Genomic DNA, 17,488 nt, shown 5'->3' with positions numbered 1-17,488 from the left:
CTGTATGGAAAAGCACAAATCTTAATTACACAAGGCTTAAATCATGTTGGAGAGCCATAAAAACTCTACACTAGTTTAATCTAGAACATAACTTTTCTTTTGGTTTGTTTTAAGTTATTTATGTGTAAGTGTCGAATTGTGATAACTTAAAAACAAAGGTTGTAACAGGGCTACACTTGCAACAGTTGCATTGAATATTCTGTTGTTATGCTGTGTTGTTGAAGGTTTTGAAGCCTCTTAATTGAACCTGTTGAAAGGTTACATGTGTCAATTTGAGTGCTATTATGCAATTTGTTGAAGCTATACAGATGTAGGCTCCAACATTATCAACATTACAAAGTACACAGACGTGGGCAGTCTAATTGCCCATCAAATTACTCACACACCATATCCACATCTCTTATGATTGAATGTTAGAACTACAAGCTCTCTCACACACACCTCCACCACTCTCCCTCCTTAAAAAAGGACTGTGAGCAACAAAGATAAGCTTCTCAACAAAATCAATTTAAACCCAAGAAAGAAAAAAAAAAACCAAAGCCATGGCTCAAACAATGTTGCTCATGTCTAGCAGTGTGTCTTCAAGACATGCGGTGGATTTGAAGTCCTCAGACCCTTTACTTCAATTACAAGTGCAAAGACTTAGGCCCAAGTCTTTCTCTCAACTTGTGTTCAGACCACTTCCTTCATCCTCTTCTTTTGCCTCCTCATCATCTCCTGCCATTCCTACCGTGGTCGCGCTCTTCAAGTCAAAAACCAAAGCCCCTGTCAAGAAGGTTTTCATTTTTTTTATAAATAAATATTTCTCGTAGTGCTTTGTTTTTGTTTGTAACCAAGACATAACGTTCTTATCTACATTTGTTTGATTTGGTTTCGTTTTTTGTTTTTACTAAATTGAGCAGGCATCACCGCCGAAGCCGAAGGTTGAAGATGGTATCTTTGGAACCTCTGGAGGCATTGGTTTCACAAAGCAGAATGAGCTCTTCGTGGGTCGGGTTGCCATGATTGGCTTTGCTGTGAGAAAATCTTCTTCTTATTGCTGTCTTTGTTCTGTTTCTAGTCTTCTTTAATTTTATTGCTAATATAAAGTTGGGACAATTTCTGCACAAATTTTTTTTTAAGGCCGGTTTTGGTTCAAAATCTCCAACTCTCAGGTTTGAGATGTTTTGTTCAATCTTTAATTTTAAATGAGCTAAAATTTCAAAACTGATTGAGCTGTGGGCTCTAAAAATACTTAAATGTTGTTTTCGCAATGTGGATTGTGGGCTGTACTTAAATAAATTTACTTTAAAAAATTGCATTTTTCTGCTCAAAATTTATCACATTAAAACACTAATTACATTATTATGAAAAAACAGAGTAGTATATATATAACCATACAATCAAAAATTCATTGAATTAAAAAAAACTCTCACTTTATCAACCTATCTCCTTTCTAAAGAATTGGGCAAGACATTAAGCAGTATTTCATTATTGAATTCTTCCCAATATAGCTTGTTTTGCTTTAGAATCAGTAATAAATCTATTAAACCCACACAAAATTAAATTGAAAAGTGAGCAAACACAAGCCAAGCCACCTCTACTTGTTTTTATAGCTTTTTAGTTTTCACCAATATCTCAACGTACTTCCCAAACAATATCAATAACCTTACGAAGTTAATGCAATTTTAATTTTTTTTTAATAAAAACTTTTGTTCCTAATACTACCCTTGAATAAGAGTTCATGGCCCAAAAAAAAAAAAAAAAAAAAAAAAACTATTTTCAGACTTTCAGTAAATAGTATAGATACATTATATATATAGAAAACACTCATAGAATGAGCATGAGATTTAAAAACTTTGTTCAACGTTCTTTGAGTGAAACATATTCACAACAATTTGCCAGGCAGAGGCATAATTGTCATGAATGGCCGAAAGCTTAAGATAAGGTCCAAATAAAAATAAAGTGATTTCACATCATAAATAAGCCATTCAAATAACATATACATGCAAAATAATGGGCTAGTCATGTGTGATAAGAAAAAGAAGAAGCTTGAAATTTTACTTCCTTTTTTTCTTCTTTTGTTATGAGCCTTTATTTGCAAACATTGCAGGCATCATTGTTGGGAGAAGCAGTTACAGGGAAAGGAATTCTTGCACAACTGAATCTGGAAACTGGAGTTCCGATCTATGAAGCCGAACCTCTCCTTCTCTTCTTCATCCTTTTTACCCTGCTTGGAGCCATTGGAGCCCTTGGTGACCGTGGTAGCTTCGTTGATGACCCGCCCACTGGGATTGAAGGGGCAGTCATCCGTCCAGGCAAAGGATTTAGATCAGCCTTAGGTCTCAAGGAAGGAGGTAACCACTTTGCAACTCTACATTAATGTTCAAATTAGAGTAATGGCCTTTGTGGCGTGTTATGTTGTCAAAATGTCAAGTTCGAACACAAGTTCATATAAAACTCTAATCAATGACTCATATTGACATTTTTAGAACATAACACGTCTGACGAGAATATCTTACTAATGAATTTTTGTTGTCTTATATGTATAGGTCCTCTGTTTGGATTCACAAAGGCAAATGAGCTATTTGTAGGAAGATTGGCACAATTGGGATTTGCATTCTCTCTAATAGGAGAAATCATCACAGGGAAGGGAGCTCTAGCACAGTTAAACATTGAGACTGGGGTCCCCATTAATGAAATTGAACCCCTTGTGTTGCTCAATGTTGTCTTCTTCTTCATTGCTGCTTTGAATCCTGGGACTGGTAAATTTGTCACAGATGAGGGTGAGGAAGAATAGAGGCTTGTGAAGCTCATTAAAAACAACTTATTTCAATCATGTATGAGATAATACTCTCTCTTCCTTCTCTAATTTTCATGTCATGAATTTTTTATTTATTTAGTTTATAGCTTTTCACAAATAGACATATTCTAACATGACATTTTATTATATGAAAAATCCTTCAAGTCCAACATACTAAGAATTAATTAGAAAATAACAACTGCTAGTCGATGATTTATTCACCAAATAGTCGCTCTAAGAGTTTTTATATAAAATGTCATGTTAGAAAGAGCCTATTTGTGAAACACACTTTTTCCCGTCAGATTGGTCTTACAATGACTACCAAAAGAAAAGAAAAAAAACAAAGAAAAAAAGAAGAAGAGAAATTTGAAGCATACTCAATCTTATGTTCCCAAAAAAAAAAATTTGTGACAGTGGCAATCGCAACATATATTTGCCGTGCGATTGCCTGCATATACACGGATGTTCATTGCAATTGTTCACATCATATAGTTGTGTATATTTTAGATATAGTAAACCCTCATAAAATTAGCATTCTTTCTTTCTTTATTTTCATTTTTATTATTTTGATTCAGATATGTCATGTTCTTTGAGTGACTGTATACCCACAAACACATATTCATAAGAATTTTGCATATTCATCTACCCTTGCCTTTTGTTAATTTGTGCCATATTATTATTTTTATTTATTAAGTTGAAGTTTCTTATCACTTTCTCATTTATGTGGACGCATAATCTCTATTATTATAAAGTTATGCCTTGGCCTTAGCCTAGTGTCACACACTTTCTCTTTATGATGTGTGAGCATGAAAAAAATCATATACCGACACAAAATAAATTAAAAAATTGTGATTAAGATAAAAAATGCATGTGAAGATGCTAGTAATTTTTAATTATTTATGACTTTTATTTTATCGTTTATTTGGTAAATTGGATTATGTAGTTGGATATGATTCATATAGTCAAATATTTGGTGGTTTAAAAACAACATATATTGGATTATGTCTTATCCTACTAAGCCATGTAATAGCACATTTCAATTAATCTAACCTCATAATCATGTGTGGTACCAAACATATCATTGTATTAGTGTTATTATTTTTTTGGTTACAAAAAAGGTGGCATGAGTGTCACCTCTCCGAGCGGGCACGGATTAAGGAAAAGTTCTCCCCAAGAGGTTCGTTACACATGCGGAGGATCGAACTCGGGACCTCATTGAGGAGCCCAATCACATTTGTCCAACATGTGTGGCCTAATTAGTGTATCATTTTCAATTAAATACAATCCAATGCAATCTAATTTTACCTCATAATTTAATCCAATCTCAGTCACCAAACACGACTTACAAGAAAATGAGATCATTACACTAGCTAATTTTAATTTATTTATATGTTTATATTTACACTGAAATGATAACTCATAACTTGATCTACTCTTTGATTCTTTTCTCTTTATTGAGGTAGTCCAATGGCAATGAATTTTGGGATTTAAAAAAAGTTGGAAAAAGCCGAATTCATTATCAAAGCAATTGGTTATCATAGTCATCGAGCCTTTACAAAAAGGGATGACAGCCAAACAAACGCAAAAATTCCCCGTCCAAGACTTAAAATAAGGACAAGCATAACGTAAATTACACAAATCTATTTGACATTTCAATTTAATTAATGTCGTTTCTCATGATCTTCTGGCAAAAATCCACTGTTCATATTCCTTAGTGACTAGATTATCCTAGATTTTAAAATAAATAAATAAATAATACTTAATAAAAAAGAAGCTCCTTGTTGCCGTTGAGCTCCACGTCAGCACAAATAAAAATTATTCATGGAGAGAGAGAATAGCAAACAGAGTCTATTTACTCTGTAGTTGATTCCTCTCAGCTTTCTTCTCTCCTCTTCCTCTTCGTCTTCGTCTTCTCTGCGACATAATTTTAGTCTTCAAAACTGCGTCGTATTGGATTCAATCCGAGCTTAAACTGCCACTAGTGGCGGTTAATTAAACTCACCCGAATCAGCCGGGGCACGTTCGTCACCAATTACTTCTTGTCCACCTCCGTCGCTCTCTGTTCCCGCAACTGTAATTTCCAAACAAAAAAGTTTCAATTTTCAGAAAAGTCACCGTCACCGTCACCATCGTAGCCGTTGATTTCAGCGTCTAGGATGGAGAAATCGAATGGATTGAGAGGCAGTTACCTGAATGGAGCTTACCATCCTTCTCTATCTTCTTCTTCTCGCGCAGATGTCAATTACAGGTTCAATCTCTCTCTCTCTCTGAAATCAGACTTGCTTATATAAAAATGGGTTTTTCTGTTTTTGTAATTAATTTGTTTACATGAAGATAAAGATTGAATCTTTGATATCTGGGTGTGGATTTAATTGTCATTAATTTTTACTTGATAATAAGAGAATGAGAAAAATGAAAGAATCTGTAGGATGTATTTGTGCTTGATGAGTGTTTGGGCCCAGAAACCCTTTTTTAGGATTAATTGATTAAACAAATGAGAAAATCTTTTGAGATCTATGAAAAGGGTCATCATCAAAATTCCGGAAAATGGTATTGATTGGAAGAAAAGGGTAAATCTAAATTGACTTTCTTTCTTGCTGTTGTTGACAAATAAATTACAGTTCCTTGAGACTGCATCTTGTAGGAAAGAGTGGGATGCAAATATTTATCATCAGTTTCAGTACTTGAAGTTTTGTTATAGTGGTAGAACACTATGCCACTAGCCTCAGCCTACTTCAAGCCAAAACAGAGTTCTAAGACCTTTTGTTCATGATCAAATTGAATAACTCAGAAATGCTGAGAGTAGCAAAAATTTTGTTTTAAATGTTACAGGAATATAAATGTTTTAAACTAGCTTCTACTATCTGAGCTCTATGGGTCATTTTCAATTTAGTTGGCTTCATTTTGGATGGTTTTATAGATCATGTTACATAAATGGTTTTTCTCATGCAGCTGTGGATCTTGTGGCTATGAGCTAAACCTAAGCTCCAACAACCGGAACACTTCTACCATTGGCTCTAACAAGTATGGGAAATCTATAAAGCGAGGGATTATATCATTCTTTCACATCGATGACAGCAGATTTACGCAGGTTGATGAACTTCAATGTAAACCCCATTTCTCTAAGCGGTCTTGGGGTTTGTTCAGCCGGAGAACTAAACTGCTTTGTCGCAAGTGTGGTAAACATATAGGAAATGCTTATGATGATTATACTTCATCTTCTTTCCCACTAGTATTAGATGGATCGGATTCATCCTCAGGCCGTGAACTTTCGAAATGCAGAAAATATGATGTTAGAATTCGATCTTTGCAGCCTTCAAATTCTGAAGAATGCGACACTCCGATTTTCGGTTGACATATCTGAGCAGGCCTAGTTTGTATTTTCCTTCATGCTAAAGAAGCACCTGCAGCAACAGCCGCTGAACATTTGCTTCTGCAACACTCCTATGTATGAGGTTGTTCTCTGTATTGATTGGATTGCAGTTTTTGTTTTACTATATTTATTTAGAAAATTACTTGTATATAAAAAAGTTTGTTCAGCATTGGAGGAATTATGGTGTGGAATTTTTGAAGTGCTTTGAATGATTAAGCGAAGTTTGTTAGAAGATATCATTGCTGGCCCCTTAATATGTCAGATTTTATCTCATTTCCGAACTATTACCATAATCTTGTTCATGTCTTTGGCAATTAAACACACATGGGAAGAGCTTGAGTTGATCTTCTTTTCTGTTTTGGGTGTAAAATGTACCAATGAGAAGAGTAGGTTGGTGAGGTGCCAAACTTGGTGGATTTACAGATTTAACAACCACTGTGAGAGTCTGGAATTACTCGATCATACATAAGAGTTTGCTGAATAAATAAAAAATATTACACATTTTAATGTGTACAAATCAACCAAAAAAATACAAACCGACCAAAGATGCAGTGATTCTTGCGTAGAGGCTGCCGCATATAACAAACTCTCACATGAGGCCCAAATGCAGGGAGTACCCCTTGAGTCGCCATTGTATGCGGCGGTCCCTACACCACAACTTCTCTCATACATATATACTCTTGATGTCACATTTTACAGTTTCATCTTATAGATATTATTTAACATTTGAAATCCAGATTAAATTCTGCTTTTCTAGGTTGGACAATGCAAACCCACGCATAAAATGCTGAAATATGTCCTTTGGCATTTGCCTTTCTGCAAATACAATCGAAAATTCCACCTTCCTTGCACCATATAAAAACAAACATACTCTTGGATGTCCTTAATTCTCATCTGCAACATCACATCTTTCTGGTATTTTATTTTTCTCCACCATGGAGTCTCCCAGAATTACTATCAAAGTTATCATTTCTCTATTTTGCTCTTATATGCTTTTGTCACATTATATCACCACTTTGACCCCTGCCTTGGCTTTGGAAGACTGTCACTTTCCAGCAATCTTTAACTTTGGAGACTCAAATTCAGATACTGGTGGAATGGCTGCGGCCATTTATCGACCACCACCACCTTTTGGGAAAACCCATTTTCATACGCCGGCGGGAAGATTCTCAGATGGCAGGCTCATAATCGATTTTCTTGGTATGTATATTTTTCTTTTTATTTAAGGAAAATATATATCATCTTTGTTCTTCTGTGTATGTTTGGTTCTCATTCTCTGTAAAAAACCATTCCTACTTACATGCGATTGCGAATCACAATTTGCGATATGATCTTTACACATGTTTGTCAAATGTCATGACTTGACGATCGACCTAAATCGATCAAATTTTTTGGCCCAAGTACTTAAAACTCTCTATATCCATGACCAAACTTTTTAAAAATTTGAAAGGGAAAAATCAGACTTAAATCATCCCAATTATTTCCCACATTGGTTGCAAACTTGCAACATGCTTCTTTTTCCTTTTTTCCTCTTTAAATTGTTGTCTGATAAAACTTGTGGTTTAGCCAAGAGTCTTGGTCACCCCTTTCTAAGCGCATATCTGGATTCAATTGGGACCAACTTCTCGCATGGTGCAAATTTTGCCACTGCATCTTCCACCATCAGATTGCCAGATCCCATTATACCAGCTCCTGGTGGATTTAGTCCCTTCACCCTCAATATCCAATGCTCGCAGTTCTTGCAGCTAAAATCCAGATCACAACTCATAAGGCATCGAGGTAAAACAGAAACTAAAGCTCTATAATTATTTAAGTATTAAGGTGACAAAACTTTGTGACTGGAGCTTTGTTCAATATGTATGTAGGGGGAATATTTGCAAGTTTGATGCCCAATAAGAAGTATTTTGCCAAAGCCTTATACACATTTGACATTGGCCAGAATGACCTTCCAGAAGGGTTTTTTGGTAATTTGACTGTTCAAGAAGTCAATGCATCTGTTCCTGATATAGTCAGTACGTTCTCAGCAAATATTAAGGTAATTAATCTTCCAGTGAAAAAATATTGAATTAATATAACATGTTAGATTATCTAATAACAAAATATTTTACATTTTTCAGCTCGCTCTTTTTTTTCACTTTACTTAATTATAATCTTAATGTTTGTGATGTAGAAAATATATGATTCGGGAGGGAGATCATTTTGGATCCACAACACTGGGCCAATTGGGTGTATCCCTTACATCTTAGTTAATTTTCCAGCTCAAAAGGATGAGGTTGGCTGTGCAAAGTTATACAATGAAGTAGCTCAGTATTTTAACCACAAGCTGAAGGAGGCCACAGTTCAACTTAGGAAGGATCTACCTTTGGCTGCAATAACCTATGTAGACATATATTCAGTCAAATACTCTCTTTACAAGGAACCCCAAAAATATGGTAAACCACTCAACCTTATGATATTCACAAAACGTACTGGCAAAAAGTTGTAACCTTTTCTTTTCCTTACGTACTTAATTTCAAGTGACTTTGTTGGACTTATCAAGTATACATAACACCAGCTGTCACATAATGCGGCTTAAAAAAATATGATCTTTTAAGTATTATTTAAAAGAAAAGCATACATGGAGAAATTCAGTGAATGAAAGTTTTTCAATTGCTTGGAAATGTTTCAGGGTTTGAGCAACCACTTGTTTCTTGTTGTGGCACTGGTGGCAAGTACAACTTTAATAGTAAAACTGTTGAATGTGGAAGAACAGTTACAGTTAATGGAAGGCAAATATTTGCTGACTCATGCAAACGTCCTTATGTTAAAGTGAACTGGGATGGGATTCATTATACTGATGCAGCTGCCAAGATTATTTTTGATAAAATTTCAACTGGAGCATTTTCCGATCCACCCCTTCCTTTGAAGCAAGCATGTCACAGGAGTTTGGAACAACTCATACATTAATCAATAATTGTGTGGTACCTTTGTAACTGCAGGTCCCATGATGTTTCTTTCTCTTATTTTTGAGGTCATCAATACTACTTCTCTTGGAACATTACTTTTTGAGAGAAAAGCGATAGTATTTTATTGAATATGGATGAGTAAAATGTACAAAATGGGGTTTTGTGTTCATCCATTTATTTAGAAAATTACTTGTATATATAAAAGTTTGTTTAGCATTGAAGGAATATGGTGTGGAATTTTGGAGTGTTTTGAATGATTGAGCAAAGTTTGTGTCAGAACATTAGCATTCCCGGGCTCTTAATCTGCTACATTTTATCTCATTTGTGAACTTATTACCATTAACCTTGTTCATGCCTTTGGACATTAAACACAAATAGGACGAGCCTATTTTTTTCTCCTTCTTTTTGGGTTTATAATAATGTAATAAACACACTTGTCAGGTTTTTTGGTTAGATATATTTTTAGCTTTCCTTGACAACTTTTTAAGTTGAAAAATATGTGTCCACATTGGAAACTTGACTATATAAAATATAAAATATAATGAAATGTTCTACTACTAATAATACCAAGGCCTTTTGTGATAAAACTCCACACCTACTGGGCTTTGTAAGTGATTAAGTTGGGGATAATATCGGTGTTGTTAATAGTGGGCCGTTGGCTCGTGTCTTTTGAATTTAACATGGAATTAAAGCGGGTTAATTGACTGGGACCCTTACCTAATATTGATGTTCACACGTTAGGCGAATGTTTACCCGTACCCTACTCTAGATGACTAGACTAGTCATCGTTTAGTTCACGTGTTATTGCCACCTCATGTTCTATAACTAGTTGTTGACTAGTCATGTTCTAGCTTGGTTTGTTTGATTGTTATTCCCTTAGATCTATCTAGTTGGTTTAAAGTTTTTACCCCTTTCACACTTTCACTTGTAACAACCACCGTGACAATTGAGATTACTCGATTATAGTCATTAAGAGTTCTCTCTATAAAAATATAGACAACAATGATCAATTGAATGCACACAAATGGACCAAATTCAAAATCAATCTGAACATTTTTTCTTTTATGTAGGAGTTATTCTAACTCTCAACATGAGTGTGAAGGTGAAAGTTTTATTTCCGGAAGAAAGTCTTCACAGATGGAGTAATTCTTGTGTAGAAAACTACCGCATACGACTAACTCTTACCATGTGGCCCATTGTGAGGAGTTATTGTATAAGGCAGGGCACATAGACATTATTTACATTTGAAACCCACAGCTCCAACCTAGGCATAAATGCTGAAATTAATGTCAGCTAGCTAGATATTTCAAGATGTGGTTGAAACTGTAAGCACCTTGCCTTTCTACAAATGCAGTAAAAAATTCCACCTCTCTTGCACTATACAACAAACATAATCTCGGATTTTATTAGTAGTTCTCTTCTGCAACATATCTCTGCTACTTGATTTCTCCACCATGGACTCTCCTAGAATTACTATTAAACCTCTATTTTTCTCTTATATGCTTCTGTCACTGATTACCACTTTGAGCCTTGCCTTGGCTTTGGAAAACTGTGAGTTTCCAGCCATCTTTAACTTCGGAGATTCAAACTCAGATACTGGTGACTGCATCCCTGTTCCTACCAGCACCACCTTATAGGGAGACCTATTTTCATATGCCGGCTGGAAGATTCTCAGATGGCAGGCTCATAATTGATTTTCTTGGTATGCATTTTTGGTTTTTTGTTTTTTTAGGAAAAGGTAAATGATAAGTTTTTTTCCTTTTCAACATGCATTTCGTTGTTATGCGGTTTTCTTTTCTTTTTCAACAAGCATTTTTCCAAAATTCTTGTCTAATAAAACTTGTTGTTCAGCAAAGAGTCTTGGTCACCCCTTTCTAAGCGCATATCTGGATTCCCTTGGGACCAACTTCTCGTATGGTGCAAATTTTGCCACTACAGCTTCCACCGTCAGATTGGCAAATCAAATTTTTCCGGCTGGTGGATTTAGTCCCTTCTACCTCGATATTCAGTACATGCAGTTCTTGCAACTAAAATCCAGATCACAACTGCTTAGGCATCGATCGAGGTAAAAATCTAATTTATTAATTAGGCTTTTTATCACAAATAGTTCTTAAGGTTTACGAAATTGTCAAAAATCATCATATTGGTTTTTTGTGACATTAATAGTCCTTAACATTACCCTTTGGACATCAAAATCGTCCACACTCGCGGAACTAGGTGAAGGGCAACCATGGGCTCTAGCATACACTGGTGGATACTAACCGATTGAAATAAAAATATATATGTATTTTAATATTATTTCATCCTATAAAAGTTTAGTAGCTCATCCAAATGTAGCCTAGTAATTTATTGTCCACTCAACTTTGTAGGCCTATAATCATATTAAGAAATATAATCTCTCAATAAACAGTCATGATTTTAACTCTCTACTTATACTATTTTACCCCAATGTGTACTTTTATTTCTAGAAAAATTATAGAAACAACAGTTCCGATCTCTTGGACTGTAAGGGTCCAAGAGATTTGTGGTCTTCACTCACTCTTGCACTCATTTTAAGAAACTTTTTGAACCGTTGGATGAGTGACCACAATCTCTTGGACCCCTGTTGTCCAAGAGATCGGATAGAAACAATATAAAAAAAAAGGTAATTAGATTTTAGCCCACCCATTGAAAATAAATGGAGCTCACATGTCCAATGAGATCATGACACGTGGATTAGAAAATAAAATAAAATTGATAATCCATTTTAAAAAACTTAAAAAAGAAAAAGAAAATTAAAAACAAAGGGAAATGGAGAGCAGAGGGGGGAAGGGATAGAGGAGAATAAGGGAAAGGGAGAGGTGGGTTGGGTGGGGCGTCGGTTGCAGTGGGGATGGGGTTGGCGGGTGGAGATAAAAAACAAACGGGAGAGGTGGGGTTGGGCGTGGGTTGCAGCAGGGATGGGGTTGGACGGGTTGTGGCAAGAAAAAAAATTGAGGGAGAGGGAGAGCATAGGGAGGAGAGAGTGTAGAGGGGGAGAAAGAAGGAGCAAAGGGAGAGGGATGGAAAGTTGTAGAGGGGAAATATGGATTTTTATTATTATATATATATAGATATATATTTATGGATTTTCAATTTTAAACTTAAAAAAAAAACATTTATCCATGTATGTGTCATGATGTCATTGGACATGTGAGTTCCACTTATCTTTCATATCAGCTACTTAACAAAATTTCTAACAACATGGACCAATTTGATGTGCAAAAGATAACGTTAAAGGACTATTAGTGTCACAAAAAAACCTTAAGGAAGATTTGTGACTATTTTGTAAACCTCATGAACTATTTGTGATAAGAGCCTATTAATTATTAGCGTGACACATTATTTTCAAGCTAGAACTTTGTGACTGGAGCTTTGTTCAATTTGTATATAGGGGGCATATTTGCAAGTTTGATGCCCAAGGAGAAGTATTTCTCCAAAGCTTTATACACATTTGACATTGGCCAGAATGACCTTGGAGAAGGGATCATTGGTAACTTGACTGTTCAAGAAGTCAATGCATCGGTTTCTGATATAATCAGTGGGTTCTCATCAAATATTAAGGTAATTAAACTTCTAGTGATGTATGTAATATAATATAACATATCAGACTATCTAATAATGAAATATTTTACATTTTTCAGCTCGCTCTTTTTTCAGTTTACTGAATTATAATGTCAATGTTTATGATGTAGAAATTATATGATTCGGGAGGGAGATCATTTTGGATCCACAACACTGGGCCAATTGGCTGTCTCCCATACATCGTAGTTAATTTCCCATCTCAAAAGGATGAGGCTGGCTGTGCAAAGTTATACAATGAAGTAGCTCAGCATTTTAACCACAAGCTGAAGGAGGCCACAGTTCAACTTAGGAAGGATCTACCTTTGGCTGAATTACCCATGCAGACGTATATTTAGTCAAATACTCTCTTTACAAGGAACTCCAAAAATATGGTAAGTCACTCAACTTTATGATATTCACAAAACATACCGACAAAAAGTTGTAGCTTAGCCTTTTCTTTTCCTTGCATACGTTCAAGTGACTTTGTCGGACGACTAATCAAGGACACATCACCTGTGACATAATGCAGCTTTAAAATATGATATCTTTAAGTATTATTGTAAAGGAAAGCATGCAACGAGAAATTCCGTGAATGAAATTTATTTTCATTTGGTATTAATTGCTTGGAGATCTTTCAGGGTTTGTGCAACCACTTGTTGCTGCTTGTGGCTTTGGTGGCAAGTACAACTATAACGTACGGTAGAACTGTTGAATGTGGAAGAACAGTTACAGTTAATGGAAGACAAATATTTGCTGGCTCATGCAAACGTCCTTATGTTAAAGTGAACTGGGATGGGATTCATTATACTGAGGCAGCTGCCAAGATTGTTTTTGATAAAATCTCAACTGGAGCATTTTCCGATCTACCCCTTCCTTTGAAACAGGCATGTCACAGGAGTTTGGACTAACCCATAAATGAATCAATCATTAAGTACTGCAAACACAAGCATGCAGGTGGAAACTGTTTCGTCATGTGTGGTACCTTTGTAACTGCAGGTCAGGTCCCATGAGCCATTTAGGTAGTCATTTCGAATCCCATAACAAATAAAGGCTACAGTACTTGGTTTTTAATTAAAAGTTCATTGATTTTTCTTCTTCTTATTTTTGAGGTCAATACTTCTCATAGAACATTACTTCGATCTAGTGTTTCACATGAAAAAAAGAGGTGTATTTTTTTTAGTGGGGTTGAGTGGTTGGGGAGGCCACTTCGCCTCCTTTCTTCCTTCTTTCTTCCTAGTGCAATCATCCCACCATTCGACTAAACTGGGTTATCTCTCCCAGATTTGTGGAGGGCTTTTCTTCCTAGCTGATTTCGTGCTAGGTTTTGTTTCCCTTGTGTTGCGAGAGAGAGAGAGAGAGAGAGAGAGAGAGAGAGAGAGAGAGATTAATTATTTTTATTTCTTTTAGATATTATAATTTTTTTATTAATATTTTATTTCTTTTAGATATATGTAATAAACATACTCTTGGATTCCACCTCTCTTCTGCAACATTTTTCTGGTACTTGCTTTCTCCACCATGGAGTCTCCTAGAATTACTATTAAACCTCTGTTTCTCTCCTATATATGCTTCTGTCACATGTCACCAGAATTAAACCTTGTTCATGTCTTTGGACATTAAGCACACATGGGAGAGAGCCTGAGTTGATCTTCTTTTCTTTTTTGGGTTTAAAAAATGTACCAATGAGAAAAGTAGGTTGGCAGGTGCCAAACTTGGTGGATTTACAGATTTGCTTAAATTTGTCGTAGTATTATGTTAGGAAATCTGGAGCCATAGACACACTTGTAACAACAACACTGTGAGAATCTGAAATTACTCGATCATATAAGAGTTTGCCGAATAAATAAAAAAAATATTACACAATTTAATGTGTACAAATCACCCAAAAAAATACAAACCGACCAAAGATGCGTGATTCTTGTGTAGAGGCTCTCACATGCAGGGAGTTCCCCTCGAGTCGCCGTTGGATGCGGCAGTCCCTACACCACAACTTCTCTCATACATATCTACTCTTGATGTCACATTTTAGGATTTTCTTAGTTCTCATCTCCAACATCACATCTTCTTGGTATTTTATTTTTCACCACTATGGATTCTCTCAGAATTAATATCAAAGTTATCATTTCTCTATTTTGCTCTTATATGCTTTCGTCACATTATATCACCGCTTTGAGGCCAGCCCTGGCTATAAAAGAGTGTGAATTTCCAGCAATCTTTAACTTCGGAGACTCAAATTCAGATACTGGTGGATTGGCTGCATCCATTTATCCATCACCACCACCTTATGGAGAAACCTATTTTCATATTCCGGCTGGAAGAATCTCGGATGGCAGGCTCATAATCGATTTTCTTGGTACGTTTATTTAAGGAAAATGTATTATATTTATGTTCTTCAAATTTCATCTTTGTTCTTCTGTGTATGTTTGGCTCATTCTCTGTGAAACAACCAATCCTACTTATATGCCAATCACAATTGGTGATATAATCTTTACACATGTTTGTCAAATTTCATGACTTGATGATCGACCTAAATCGATCAAATTTTTTTTGCCTAAGTACTTAAAATCTCTTACATCCATGACCAAACTTTTTACAAATTTAAATGGAAAAATCATCCAATTATTTCCCACATGGTTGCAAACTTGCAACATGCTTTTCTTTGTTCTGGGTTTTTTCTATTTCTTTTTTTTTTCTCTTTAAATTGATCGTCTGATAAAACTTGTGGTTTAGCGAAGAGTCTTGGTCACCCCTTTCTAAGCGCATATCTGGATTCACTTGGGGCCAACTTCTCGCACGGTGCAAATTTTGCCACTGGATCTTCAACCATCAGATTGCCAAATCGCATTTTACCAGCTCCTGGTGGATATAGTCCCTTCACCCTCACTATTCAATACTCGCAGTTCTTGCAACTAAAAAACAGATCACAACTCATTAGGCATCGAGGTAAAAAAAATAAAATACTGAAGCTCTATAATTTATTAATTATTAGGTGACACATTATTTTCAAGCCAAAACTTTGTGACTGGAGCTTTGTTCAATATGCATGTAGGGGGAATATTTGCAAGTTTGATGCCCAAGGAGGAGTATTTTTCCAAAGCCTTGTACACATTTGACATTGGCCAGAATGACCTTGGAGAAGGGTTCTTTGCCAACTTGACTATTCAACAAGTCAATGCATCTGTTCCTGATATAATCAGTAGCTTCTCAGCAAATATTAAGGTAATTAATCTTCCAGTGATAAAACTGTATTAATATAACATGTCAGACTGTCTAATAATGCAATATTTTCTATTTTTCCGCTCGCTCTTTTTTCACTTTTACTGAATTATAATGTTGATGTTTACGATGCAGAAAATATATGATTTGGGAGGGAGATCATTTTGGATCCACAACACTGGGCCAATTGGCTGTCTCCCTTACATCTTAGCCAATTTCCCATCTCAAAAGGATGAGGCTGGCTGTGCAAAGTCGCACAATGAAGTAGCTCAGCAATTTAACCACAAGCTGAAGGAGGCTACAGTTCAACTTAGGAAAGATTTACCTTTGGCTGCAATTACTTATGTAGATGTCTATTCAGTCAAATACTCTCTTTACAAGGAACCTAAAAAATATGGTAAGCCACTCGACCTTCACAAAGCACACCGACAAAAAGTTGAAACATTTCATATTCCTTACGTACCTAATTTCAAGTGATGTTGTTGGACTTATCAAGTATACATATCACTTGTCACATAAGCTGCTTAAAAATATGATTTTTTAAAGTATTATTTAAAAGGAAAGCATATACATAGAGAAATTCCTTGAATGAAATTTATTTTCATTTTGTATTGATTGCTTGGATATCTTTCAGGGTTTGAGCTCCCACTTGTTGGTTGTTGTGGCTCTGGTGGCAAGTACAACTTTAACGGTAGAAATCTTGATTGTGGAAGAACAGTTACAGTTAATGGAAGACAAATATTTGCTGGCTCATGCAAACGTCCTTATGTTAAAGTGAACTGGGATGGGATTCATTATACTGAGGCAGCAGCCAAGATTGTTTTTGATAAAATTTCAACTGGAGCCTTTTCCGATCCACCCCTTCCTTTGAAACAAGCATGTCACAGGAGTTTGGACTAACCCATAAATTAATCAATCATTAAGTACTGCAATAATTGTGTGGTACCTTTGTAACAGCAGGTCCCCTAAGCCATTTAGGTAGTAAGTTAGAACCTGGAAAAAATAAAGGCTCCAGTACTTGGTTTTTAATTAAAAGTTGACTATCCAGTTTCTTAGTTATGATTTTTCTTTCTCTTGTTTTTGAGGTTCAATACTTCCGTTGGAACATTACTTCGATTTATTTCCATTCAAACTCAAAGGATAAGACACACGATCACTCACATTTAAAGTCTGAGTCACTAAAATTAGAAAATAAATATGGTAATAGACATTTCATATAACTAAAATATGGATGTCCCAAATGGTGGTGCCAGAGCCAGATCTACCGTTGTTTGCAATCAGATTGATGCCTCATATTGTTAGCTTTGCACACATGTACTGAAGTCATCCACATAATAGATCCCCCTTGTCTTAGTACCACGACCAATGATCTTCTTGGTGAGAATATCATGAAGAAAATAAAAGCTTGGGTAAATTAGTGCACACCAATTAAATTGTTCAGTAGCCTGACCAATAAACATGAATTTCTTTGACAGAGATGGAACAAGCAAAGTATTAGACAGTGAGAGAGAAACTGAGAGGGCACCAGTGTCTGCCTATGTCCCAGGATAAGTAACTCCATTTGCATTAGCAATACTCATTCGTCTAGGT

The 17,488-nt window shown here is 35.7% G+C and overlaps 4 protein-coding genes and 1 pseudogene across 5 annotated transcripts; all 5 read left to right on the top strand.

Annotated features, from left to right (window-relative positions):
• The first annotated feature begins 393 nt into the window (after positions 1–393).
• On the top strand, positions 394–2,877 carry NPQ4 (Chlorophyll A-B binding family protein). The gene is made up of 4 exons (XM_008221420.3): positions 394–776; positions 903–1,016; positions 2,093–2,336; positions 2,532–2,877. The coding sequence occupies exons 1-4, from the start codon at positions 543–545 to the stop codon at positions 2,777–2,779; spliced, it is 840 nt and encodes a 279-aa protein (XP_008219642.1). The 5' UTR covers positions 394–542; the 3' UTR covers positions 2,780–2,877.
• A 1,742-nt stretch (positions 2,878–4,619) lies between these two features.
• LOC103319827 (uncharacterized protein At4g08330, chloroplastic) lies at positions 4,620–6,389 on the top strand. Its single transcript, XM_008221421.3, has 2 exons — positions 4,620–5,030; positions 5,735–6,389. The coding sequence occupies exons 1-2, from the start codon at positions 4,939–4,941 to the stop codon at positions 6,135–6,137; spliced, it is 495 nt and encodes a 164-aa protein (XP_008219643.1). The 5' UTR covers positions 4,620–4,938; the 3' UTR covers positions 6,138–6,389.
• A 452-nt stretch (positions 6,390–6,841) lies between these two features.
• LOC103319914 (esterase-like) lies at positions 6,842–9,366 on the top strand. Its single transcript, XM_089047120.1, has 5 exons — positions 6,842–7,355; positions 7,722–7,934; positions 8,021–8,190; positions 8,326–8,587; positions 8,824–9,366. The coding sequence occupies exons 1-5, from the start codon at positions 7,091–7,093 to the stop codon at positions 9,099–9,101; spliced, it is 1,188 nt and encodes a 395-aa protein (XP_088903246.1). The 5' UTR covers positions 6,842–7,090; the 3' UTR covers positions 9,102–9,366.
• A 669-nt stretch (positions 9,367–10,035) lies between these two features.
• Positions 10,036–13,783, top strand: LOC103319828 (esterase-like; annotated as a pseudogene). The gene is made up of 5 exons (XR_016123918.1): positions 10,036–10,802; positions 10,952–11,159; positions 12,511–12,682; positions 12,814–13,074; positions 13,321–13,783. The product of XR_016123918.1 is annotated as an esterase-like (transcript).
• A 144-nt stretch (positions 13,784–13,927) lies between these two features.
• On the top strand, positions 13,928–16,957 carry LOC148919525 (esterase-like). The gene is made up of 5 exons (XM_089045541.1): positions 13,928–15,035; positions 15,413–15,625; positions 15,732–15,901; positions 16,034–16,295; positions 16,533–16,957. Exons 1-5 carry the CDS (start codon positions 14,771–14,773, stop codon positions 16,796–16,798), a joined length of 1,176 nt encoding a protein of 391 aa, XP_088901667.1. The 5' UTR covers positions 13,928–14,770; the 3' UTR covers positions 16,799–16,957.
• The last annotated feature ends 531 nt before the right edge of the window (positions 16,958–17,488 follow it).

The sequence above is a fragment of the Prunus mume genome, linkage group LG2, assembly GCF_029339155.1.
Source record: "Prunus mume cultivar Tortuosa linkage group LG2, ASM2933915v1, whole genome shotgun sequence".
In the NCBI taxonomy this organism is placed as follows: Eukaryota; Viridiplantae; Streptophyta; class Magnoliopsida; order Rosales; family Rosaceae; genus Prunus; species Prunus mume.
The sequence above is the reverse complement of the archived record's forward strand: the minus strand, read 5'-3'. Positions and strand labels throughout refer to the sequence as shown.

Excerpts from the sequence above, each read along its gene's own strand:
- LOC103319914 (XM_089047120.1), top strand. The coding sequence starts at position 7,091 with ATGGAGTCTCCCAGAATTACTATCAAAGTTATCATTTCTCTATTTTGC. Across the intron at positions 7,356-7,721 it reads GCTCATAATCGATTTTCTTG|CCAAGAGTCTTGGTCACCCC; the intron begins GTATGTATATTT and ends CTTGTGGTTTAG. Across the intron at positions 7,935-8,020 it reads ACAACTCATAAGGCATCGAG|GGGGAATATTTGCAAGTTTG; the intron begins GTAAAACAGAAA and ends ATATGTATGTAG.
- LOC103319827 (XM_008221421.3), top strand. The coding sequence starts at position 4,939 with ATGGAGAAATCGAATGGATTGAGAGGCAGTTACCTGAATGGAGCTTAC. Across the intron at positions 5,031-5,734 it reads CGCGCAGATGTCAATTACAG|CTGTGGATCTTGTGGCTATG; the intron begins GTTCAATCTCTC and ends TTTCTCATGCAG.
- NPQ4 (XM_008221420.3), top strand. The coding sequence starts at position 543 with ATGGCTCAAACAATGTTGCTCATGTCTAGCAGTGTGTCTTCAAGACAT. Across the intron at positions 777-902 it reads CCAAAGCCCCTGTCAAGAAG|GCATCACCGCCGAAGCCGAA; the intron begins GTTTTCATTTTT and ends TAAATTGAGCAG. Across the intron at positions 1,017-2,092 it reads TTGCCATGATTGGCTTTGCT|GCATCATTGTTGGGAGAAGC; the intron begins GTGAGAAAATCT and ends CAAACATTGCAG.
- LOC148919525 (XM_089045541.1), top strand. The coding sequence starts at position 14,771 with ATGGATTCTCTCAGAATTAATATCAAAGTTATCATTTCTCTATTTTGC. Across the intron at positions 15,036-15,412 it reads GCTCATAATCGATTTTCTTG|CGAAGAGTCTTGGTCACCCC; the intron begins GTACGTTTATTT and ends CTTGTGGTTTAG. Across the intron at positions 15,626-15,731 it reads ACAACTCATTAGGCATCGAG|GGGGAATATTTGCAAGTTTG; the intron begins GTAAAAAAAATA and ends ATATGCATGTAG.